This window comes from Microtus ochrogaster, unplaced genomic scaffold (genome assembly GCF_000317375.1).
Source record: "Microtus ochrogaster isolate Prairie Vole_2 unplaced genomic scaffold, MicOch1.0 UNK31, whole genome shotgun sequence".
Classification (NCBI taxonomy): Eukaryota; Metazoa; Chordata; class Mammalia; order Rodentia; family Cricetidae; genus Microtus; species Microtus ochrogaster.
In genome coordinates this window covers 486812-497644 of record NW_004949129.1, presented here as the reverse complement: position 1 = coordinate 497644, position 10833 = coordinate 486812, and the positions used below count along the sequence as shown (strand labels likewise).

At 39.3% G+C, this 10833-nt stretch overlaps 1 protein-coding gene across 1 annotated transcript in view; it reads left to right on the top strand.

Annotated features, from left to right (window-relative positions):
• LOC101981980 (keratin-associated protein 10-6-like) overlaps positions 1-454 on the top strand; it is a 24092-nt gene extending 23638 nt beyond the window's left edge. Inside the window, 2 exon segments of the mRNA XM_026789816.1 lie at positions 1-359; positions 446-454. The exon segment at positions 1-359 is cut by the window's left edge and continues 8 nt beyond it. Coding sequence (XP_026645617.1) covers positions 1-359; positions 446-454 — 368 coding nt within the window.
• Positions 455-10833: the final 10379 nt, after the last annotated feature.

Genomic DNA, 10833 nt, shown 5'->3' with positions numbered 1-10833 from the left:
GCTGCACACCCAGCTGCTGTAAAACCAGCTGCTGCAAGAGCACCTGCTGCAAGCCAACCTGTGAAACCAGCTGCAGCTGCACACCCAGCTGCTGTGAAACCAGCTGCTGCAATAGCACCTGCTGCGATCCAACCTGTGTAACCAGCTATAGCTGCACACCCAGCTGCTGTGAAACTAGCTGCTGCAAGAGCACCTGCGGTAAGCCATCCTGTGTAACCAGCTGCACCTGCACACCCAGCTGCTGTAAAACCAGCTGCTGCAAGAGCATCTGCTGTAAGCCAACCTGTGTAACCAGCTACTGCACACCCACTTGCTGTAAAACCACCTATTGCAAGACCACCTGTTGCAAGCCAACCTATGTAACCAGCTGCTCCTGCACACCCAGCTGCTGTAAAACCACCTGCTGTAAGCCAACCTGTGTAACCAGCTGTTGCTGTACACCCAGCTGCTGTAAAACCACCTGCTGCAAGACCACCAACTGTAAGCTGTTGACTGAGGTTTTCTACCCTGCCCAGTTCCCATAATCATTAAGTCCCAAAGAAATCCCACAGAGGTCTACATTAGCTATACACTAATTGGCCCATTAGCTCAGGCTTCTTAATAACTCTTTCACTTATATTAGCCTATTATTCTAGTATATGTTAGCCACATGGCTCTGTACCTTTTTTTCCAACAAAGCAGTCACATCTTGCTTCTGTGTCTGTGGTGGGACTGCAGAGGAATGGGATTGCTTCTTCCCAGAATTCTCCTGTTCCCATTGACCCACCTCTACTTCCTGTCTGTTTGTCCTGCCGATACTTCCTGCCTAGCTACTAGCCAATCAGCATTTATTGACAGAATATAAATCATTGTCCCACACCACTTCCCCCTTTTAAAAAAACAAGAACTCTGTATCTAATATTCTTTGTTTAGCTTTTCTCTTGACCATTAGCAATAACAACTTGTAACCAACATTCTAAACAAAGGAAAATATCCATAGTCCATTTTGGGAATGCTGACACAGTTTTCCAGGCTACTTCCTGCTGGTTGGGGGTGCTGATAATCATATGGGGACCTAAGGAAAATTTAGAATTATGATCAAGTCCTGACTGAAGTATCCTGTGAGGCTTGATCATCTCAGGCAGTAGTCTTGAACCAGTTCTGTATATAGAACTCTGACATCTGGGCTATCCACCCCTATTGGAGATTTCTCAAGGGGTCTTCCTTGATCAAGCCTAATTTTTCTTAACTGAAAATAAATCCACAGCTTCTCATTTTCGGTATAAACAAAAGCAAATCCTCTTCTCCAAAGTAAAATATTTTTTACTTCAATTTTGATGTCAGGGTATTTTCAAAATACCTATATTGGATTAATTCAGCAGCATTTATAAACAAATATCTTTTAGCAGCTGTTGCTCCTTCCTAAGCATTCAAACAATTCAAAGAGAACATAATAGCAAACAGTATCCAGACTCTGTGTGTATTTTCATCTTTACATGGCTTTATTTTAACCTCTAATTCTTTTATTTTTACTTTTAATTATTGGCTTTTTGAGACACGTTCTCTGTGTATCTTTGGCTGTCCTGGAACTCACTCTGTAGACCAGGCTGTCCTTGAACTCACAGAGATCCCCCTTTCTCTGCCACCCAAGTGCTGGGATTAAAGGTGTGTCCCACCTCACCTTGAACTCACAGAGATCTGCCTGCTTCTGTCTACCAATTGTTGGGCTTAAAGGAGTGTACTACCACACCCAACTACTCTCTTTCTTTTTTTTATTTTAAGGACTTTAAGCTTTTTCTTTTCTTTCCCAAGCCTACATATACTTTTAAACACACTGTAAACCATTTAGAGATTTTCTTCATATTTGAATCTCTCTTTACTGTATATATCTCTTTTGCTGGCCGCATAAGTCTTTAATTTGCTAAGCTATATAGCTAGAATTAAAGTGTGGCATTGACGGCTGGTTCCAGCACATTCCTTAGCTTTCTGAGGTTCCAGCCTCATGGGGGAGGTACTGGCTGTAGCCATGTTTATTGCCACAACTCTATGGCGTTTCAAGGTCCCTGCCAGCAAGCAAGCTGCAGCAGTCTGCTCACAAACCACACTCAAATGCTCTGTAGCTGGACCTCCTGCCTGAAAGAGTAAGAGTTTGCCTTAGCAGGACAGCCCAGAAATCCAGCATTTTAAAACATGGCTTTTTTTCCTGCTGTGGCATGCAGTCAGCTTTTCATCAGCACCATTTAAGTATTTCGTGGAAGGACCTATTAAAAGAGCTGCAAGGTTTTACAGAAAAAGCTGAGTCAGGAAGCCTCTCTTAAATGAGAACACTTGCCTTCAGCAAGTAGAGCCCACCTGAGAAAGTACTGCTATCAAGAAACTGTGCTTAACTCTATTCTTTTTTATCTAGAATAACTTTCCAAGCTCTCTCGGGTTTTATGTGGATGCAGTCATCCACACATTGGGCACCATTTGCTGACTGAGGTTTTCTGTCCTGCCCAGCTCCCATAATCATTAAGTTCCAAAGAAATCACACAGAGGTCTACATTAGCTATAAACTGATTAGCCCATTAGCTCAGGCTTCTTATTAATTCTTATAAATTATATTAGCTTATTATTCTAGTATATGTTAGCCACATGGCTCAGTACCTTTTTTAGCAAGGCAGTCACATCTTGCTTCTTCTGTGTCTGGGCCTGGATTGCAGAGGAATGGGCTTCCTTCTTCCCAGAATTCTCCTGTTCCCATTGACCCACCTCTACTTTCTGTCTGGTTGTTCTGCCTATACTTCCTGCCTGGCTACTGGCCAATGAGCATTTATTTAAAATGTAATTGAGAAAATATAGATTATTATCCCATACCAGTAAGCCAACCCGTGTGACCAGGTACTGCCCACCTTCCTGCAAGCCCAGCTGCTGTGAAACCACCTGCTGCAAGACCACCTGCTGTAAGCCAACCTGTGTGATCAGCTGTTGCTGCACACACAGCTGCCAACCCAGTTGTTGTGAAATTTGCTGTTGTCAGCCCTGTTGCTGTGAGTCCTGCTACTGCCAGCCCTGCTGCGAAACCACCTGCTGCTAGCCCGCCTGAAATAAACCAATTCATGGGACCACCTGGGCCCTCTAGTCCTGCTTCTGTGAGTCCAGCTGCTGCCAGGCCTACTGCTCATCAACTTTCCAGCTGAACAATGCCCAGAAAACTGTCCTTGTGTCACACCGGTCTCTCCATGTGGGCAGAAACTCCCATGGTCTTCTGAGGCTATGACCACTTCGGAACACTATGAGTCACCTTGATGGAATGCCAGTCCACTCACTCTCACTCTCCTTTTCTCTCTGTATGGAGCCCAGTCTGCAGCTTCTCTTCTCAGCTTGGATCTTCATTTTTCCCTCTGAACAACTGAGAAAACACTTTAAATAAAATTATCAAGAAATGTATGAAAATTTGATAACTTATGGACTCTTATTCATATCCATATTGTCTGTCATCATTACACTTTGATAAATCACTTGATAGTAAATAGAGTCACATGCTCCAAAGACATTTTATTGTACAGCATAATGAAATCTCTCTCTTTGTTTCTCTCTCTTTCCCTCTCACACACACTGTTATTACAATTCCTTTCCAGCAGGAAAATAAACGGCATCTACTCCTCCTAAGGTTCCACTCACAAGCCAAAGCTGAATTCCACCAAATTTGACACTGGGGAATTAATGAATTTATTGGGCTTCCTTACAAAGCATAGATAAGGGACTGTTTACAGGAACATGAATGTGCCAACCTGAAAATGCTACAATGGAATGTCTTTACTTAGTAGGGATAAGAGCTTTCCCACAGCTGCATAGATAAAGACCCACCTCTAGTCTTCTTTAGACCCTCCCAAAGACCACCCACAGTTGGAGCAGAGTTGCATGCAACTGGTGGTAGGGAATAGCTGGATACTCTGATTAAGGCTCCTGACCCTCCCACCTCTCTGTGAGGGATGTAAACAGTAACCAAGTCCTGCTGGACTGATCTTTTACAAAGGGCCACAACTCCAAGGTGGCACTTGTTTGGCTCAGAGGACAGTTCTGTGCCACACACATGCATGTGCATGCACACATACACACACACATACACACTGGACCCAATATCATCCATCATCTCCTGAACAATGGAAGTTAACAGACAATAGTTACCAGCTCCCTCTGGCTCTTACCCCTATGCTCTGGAAAAACCTTCCTGCTGTTTTCTTCCCTGACTCTGACTCAAAAACCTCATTTGAATGGAATCACACAGCACTGGTCTTTCTGTTGTGCTTTTTCATTCCTTTACTGTTGGTGAGTATTTGCCTCACTCTTGAGCAAGAAAGCCAACAAATGATTGCAATTAAAGAACTTCAAATGGACATCCACGAAACTCACTGGTGGTACAAAGTGACACTGGTAAATGTGTCGACGTCAAACAGTGGAGATGGACCAGATGTAAGTGATCTAAATAGAATAGTGCATTTCTGCTGCTCAGGTTTAAAAATGCAAAGGCTAAAGTTAAACTCAAGGAAATGGGTGTAGATTCTCAGTGCATGAGCTACACACAGGTTGAAAGACCCTCAGAGAGGACCTTTTTCTCCGATGAAGACCCCAGAACCAGGACACTCTGAGACCAGGCCACAGGATGCAATTAGCAAGAGGTTTATTGAGTAAACATAGGTACCTGCAGGCGGCAAAGTCTTTCAGAGGACTTTGCACACCTGCTAACTGGAGGGCGGGCTTTTTATAGGAAAGAGCAAACAGCAAGTTTACAGAAGCAAAACAAAAGCATGGTTATCGGTCGATCGGAATGAGGCGGGGGCATGAATGTTTTCCTCTCTCAGCATGGATGTTTGGCAATAGTCATCCTGTTCCTATCTTTATAGATATCCTGTTTTGCAGTTAACCTTCTTTGTTGATTTTCTATCTTATTGACATCCTGCTCTCTCAAGCACATGGGATGTTCTTACGAGAGCAGGCTGGCTGCTGATCCGGAGAATTTCTTTTTTAAAGCAAACAGGACGTTCCCCTGGGAGCATGCTAGCTGCGGGTTTTGAAGAGGGGGTCTATAGGGTCTTTCAAGGTGAACAAAGTGCACAAGATAGACCATGTTGCTTCCAAGGTTCAAAGCTAGACCAACTTGACACCCTCTCATAAGAGGAAATAACCATGAATGTCCCACCCACCTTGTCTGGCTTGATCTTAGGCAGATTTTACAAAAAGGGAAAGTTGGTTTTCTTTAGGGATGAGGGTGCTGAGACCCTATTCATGCTCTAGTTCATGGCCCCACTCTCTGGCACATGCAAACAACACTAAATGGTTTCAATGGGTACTAAATTTAAAAAAATAAACTACTAATCATTGGGTTTTTTTTCCACTGAGTTTGATAAAACAAAAAAAAACAGATGAGTGATAATCATTTGTAGAAAAACAACAACGAAGTTCAAACCCATTACTCACTGTTTAAACTCCTCTTTCTCCATTTATCTTCACAATGACCTCATTCTTAGTTTGCATGGAAACTAATTTACCAGTCACTTCTCCACTCTTCTCCTTGCCTCTAAAAGAGAGCAAATTTCCTCAAGAGCTTCATGGGTTGTTTTCTTGTCAGTCAGCATTGAGTATGGTGTCAGGTATGCATAGTGGAACATGTATCAAGATATGAACAAATACAATGACTATGATGGATGAGCAGAAGGCAAAAGACTACCATGGCATTGGGCAGATGGAGGCTTCCTGCTGAGATTGTGGGGTGGGAAAAAAGAAATTAAGGAAAGAACAGAGGGAAAGAAGGTAGGAGGAAGATAGAGAGTGGGAGAGAGAGAGAAGGGAGAAAAAAGGAAGGAAAGGTATTTCTAGTTTGTGTTATCTAATATAACATTAAAAATATGTTTCTCATATAGCCTTTATTATTTTGAAATGGGGCCCATCTATTCCTAATTCCTCTTGGATTTCTGCCATTAAAACATGTTGAACTTTATCAAATGACTTTTCTGTCTCTTTTCTGAATTATCATGACATTTCTAGCATTAAGGCTAGTCATATGATGAATTACACTTGTTTATTTGCATTTGAACCAACCTTACATTCCTTGAATGAAATCTACTTGGTCTTGGTTGTTATTGTTATTGATGATATTGCTGTTTTTGAGAAAGGGTCTCACTATGTAGACCAAGCTGAACTAAAACTCACTATGATTCACCTGTCTGTCTCCCAAGTACTGGGAATAAAGGAATGTGCCACCATGCCATGTTAAACCTGCTTATTCATGATATATGACGTTTTCATATATTCTAGCGTTCAGTTTGCAGGGGAGGGGCATTAGGGTCAGCATATTGTGTTTATATTCTTAGAAAATTGGTCTATCATTGTCTTTTACATTGTTCCTTTCTGGGTTTCATATCAGGATATGACTAGTTTCATGTGGATGAATTTGGTACCGTTCCTTCTGTTTTAAGTTCATGAAAGAGTTTGAAAAATATTGCTGCTAGGTAGTTCTTGGGATCTGATAACATTCAGCAGTGTCTATGTTCTGGCTTTTCTTAGTGATAAGATCTTTACTACTGTATCAATCTTATTGTTCATTTTGGGACTGTGCTATTTTTATTTTAGTAAATTTATCCATTATGTCTAAATTTTCCAGTTTTAGGGAAAATAGTTTTTGTAGTATGTAGTAGTGATATGAATTTCACAGGGGTCTACTGTAACTTTTCCTTTCTTGATGTAGGTGGGTCATCTGTCTATCTGTTGCTTTCATTGGTTAATTAATAAAGAAACTGCTTGGCCTTTAATAGGACAAAAAATTAGGCGGAGTAAACAGAACAAAATGCTGGGAGGAAGAAGGCAATGGGCCAGACTCGATGCCTCTCCTCTCCGAGATAGAAGCAGGCTAAAAATCCTTCCTGGTGTGCTACACAGATTATTAAAAATGGATTAGTCAAGATGTGAGAGTTAGCCAACAATAGGATGGAACTAATGGGCCAAGCAGTGTTTAAAAGAATACAATTTGTGTGTTGTTATTTCCGGGTATAAAGCTAACTGTGTGGGAGCCGGGCAGCAGGATGCGGCCCACCACTCCACACTACATTTTCTTTTATCTGACATTCCCATTCTCCATTTTGATTAAATGGGCCATATGTTTATTAATCTTGTTGATCTTTTCAAGGAACCAGCTCTTTGTTGGTTGATTGTTCTTTTAGCCTCTAGCTCATTAATTTCTGCACTACTTTTTGGTATTTCTTGACAAATACTAAGCTTTAGATTAGCTACTTTTTGTTTTCCTAGAGTGTAAAGGTGCATCATTAGGTTGTCTGTTTAAGACCTCTTAAGTTTTGTGTGTGGGAACACTTTTAGCTGTAACTTTTGTGAATGCCTTAAATATTCCCCAGAAGAGGTGATATCCTGTGCATTGATTCTCACTTGAGTCTAAGAAATTTTGATTTCTTCCCTATTTCTTCAATGACCCACCTCTTGACTCAAAAGCAAGCCTTTTAGTCTCTAATTATTCATGAAGTTTCTGTGCACACTCTTCCTATTGGTTTCTCCTTTTATTCCACTGCACAATGGAAGGATACAAGAAATTGTCTCCTTTGTGTATATATTAAGAGTTTCTTTATGGATTATGATGTTAAAAATTTTTGGAAAAATTCCATGTACTGATGAAAATAATACACATTCTTTATATGTGGAGTGGGATATTCTGTATATATCTATTAAGTCCAGTTGACATATAACAAAATTTAACCCTAAAGCTTCTTTGCTGAGGTTTACTCTGATATTCTATGATATTGTGGTAAAATATAAGAGTGAGGCTTTAAACTCTCCAAATTGTCATTGTATTGAGAACATTTTCTCTTAAACCTGGAATGAGACGAGGGTCTCCACAACCTCCACTCTTGTAGTGTATTTTGCTTAGTCTCAGGTAGTGCAGCAAGACAAGAGATAGATATCAAAGGGTCAGCACTATAAGAGAAAAAAGCAAATTTATGTCTGTTCAGAGGCTACATGATTTGATTATTAAAAGGTTTTACAGACTTTACAGGAAACTCTTATGTTTGGCAAGCACTCTTATATGTAAGATACAAACCAACATACAAAAAACAGTAGTTTACATAGAATTAATGAACCCACTGGAAAGAATGTTAGGAAAACCATTCTGTTCAGGATAGGTCCCCACAAATAAAGTTCTTATCAATGATCTTCACAAAGGATGTGAAGGACCGATGTAATGATGGTGGAGGAGGCCCTTCTGTCTATGTATTGCTTTCATTGGTTAAGGAATAAAGAAAGTACCTTGGCCTGTTGATAGGGCAGAACTTAGGTAGGAGAAGAAGACAGAACTGAATGCTGGGAGAAGGAAAGAGTCAGAGAGATTCCATGGAAAAGCTACCAGATATAGACATGGGGAACATTTGCTGGTAGGCCATGACCTCATGGTGATACACAGATTAATGAAGATGGGTTAGATTAATATGTAAGAGTTATCCAATAAGAGGTTAAAGCCAATGGGCCAAGCAGTATTTTAATTAATATAGTTTCTGTGTGATTATTTCAAAGCTTGACAGCCAGGAATGAAAAAGTGGCCCTCTTCCTACATAATAAAGCTTTGAAGAAGATATCATATGATGCATAAACCTTTAATGAAGAAGACACTTCATAGCATGAACATGGGCAATAAGATTCTCAACAGCTCTTCAGTAGATCAGACAATAATAGCAACAAATGGCAAATATAACTGCATCAAATTAAATAGATTCTTCACAAATAATGACACAGTATACCAAGTAAAATACAGGCAACAAAATGGAAAGATATAAGAAAAACCCGTTCCCAACTATTCATCCAGGGATTCACATCCAGAATATAAGATGATTTAAAAATTTAAAAGCAAAAATGAAAGTAACCTAATCCATAAATGGGAAAATAGTCTGAAAATGTAAAAAGAATAGTACAAATTTCTAGTAAATTCATGAAAAACATAAATAGTCATCAGGGAAATGCAAATCAAAACTACTTTTAAATTCCATCTCACCCAGTCAGAAAGGCTGCTATCAAGGAAACAAATAATAAATGCTTGGGATATAGCAAGGAAAAAAACTTCTTTTCATATTTGAGGAGAATGTAAATTGACATAATACTTAAGGAAACCAGTTTGAAGTTTCCTCAAAAAGCTAAAAGTAAAACTGCCATTCCTCTGTGTGTACATAAAGACACCCATGGAGAAAAGTCTGCCACCATGGCCATCAAGTGACTATTACTTCAGTGAGTTTCTAAGATCAGTCCAAGAGCACATCAACAAATTTCATGAATAGGTAAACTGTGCAGTATATAAATGAGTGAAACCACTCTGCATTAAAGACTGAAACAATTATTTTGCACACAAACTGTGGGAATTGAGTTACCATGATAAGTTAAATAAGCAAGATTCAGAATGGCTAGTACTGATTGTGAAAATTATAGGAGAAAAAGACATGAGCACAACAGGGGAGAAAGGTAGACATGAGTGAGGCAGAAGAGAGTGTACAGAGGGCATTATGCTGACAGTAGTGTGATTAGAGTTTGCCTTGCACAGGGAGAAAGTTGTCACAGTCTTATACATTCTTTTGTAAAAATTAATATATACTAATAAAACTTTATCTTTTCTGAATTTTGAAGAAGTACATGTTAGGTTTTAAATTAGTTTACAAATAGTAGCAGAAAAATTAATTATCTAATAATCTAGCCAACAACAGGGCAGATGTTTGTCACCTTGACCAATTTAAAAGAAGTTACTTTTCTATGATGTGATTGGAGGGTATGGAGGGCTCTGTAACCTGAAATTTTTCTCTTTCTTTTGCTTAAAATAATGTCAGACCATTGTATTATGGCTTCTTTTATGTAAATTCTATTGCTATGCAGGAAGTGTGACTAAATATACAAATGAATGAACATTTCAAAAAGGAATTTATTAATCAATTATCTACATATTTAAACACCTATTATGGTGAGCTGACTGCTTGTTGATCCTTGCTACCTGGCTATCTTAGACCTGAAATAATCTAATCAGACAGAAACTGTATTAATTAAACCTCTACCTGGACCATTAGCTTTAACTTCTTATTTACTAACTTTTACATCTTGGTTAAACCCATCTCCATTAATATGTGTATCACCATGTGGCAGTGGCTTACCAGTACAGTTTTAGCAGGTCTGATTGTGGCAGCTCCATGGCATCTCTCTGACTCTGCCTCCTATCTCCCAGCAGGCCATTAAGTTTTCCCCACCTACCTAAGTTCTTCTCTATCAACAGGCCAAGCCAGTTTATTTATTGATTAACCAATAAAAGCAAGACATAGACAGAAGGACCTCACATACCAAACACACTATAAAATGTTCTTATCTACTATCCACAGTGACATATAAGATTTTTTAACACATCTTTAACTTTAATTTACTCAAATGTCAACAAGCTACCATTTTCTAGAAAAAAAAAAACCACCTATAGATTGTCTCCAATTCATTCAGGGGAGATTACAGGCCAACGAGAAAAAGAAAGAATAGATTATTACAGTGAGGCAATCCTCAATCATAAGCTGAGTTGAGGTGCCAATTATAATGTTTATTTGCAAAAGGACAAAGAACCCAAAGGTGGCACCATCAAATGAAAAGAAAAGTTGATAGGCAGATATCATCTCCCCTTGAAGAAGAATGAGAGGGTGTCATTTAACTGAGAACTTTATTTCTCAGTTGTTAACAACAACATGAAGATGTTCACTTTGTAATACTCTCTCCATGATAACATCATTTATTCCCTATATAAATATATATCTGCCACGGGGAGGAGACAGAAACCCTTAATAAATAAATAAATTTAAA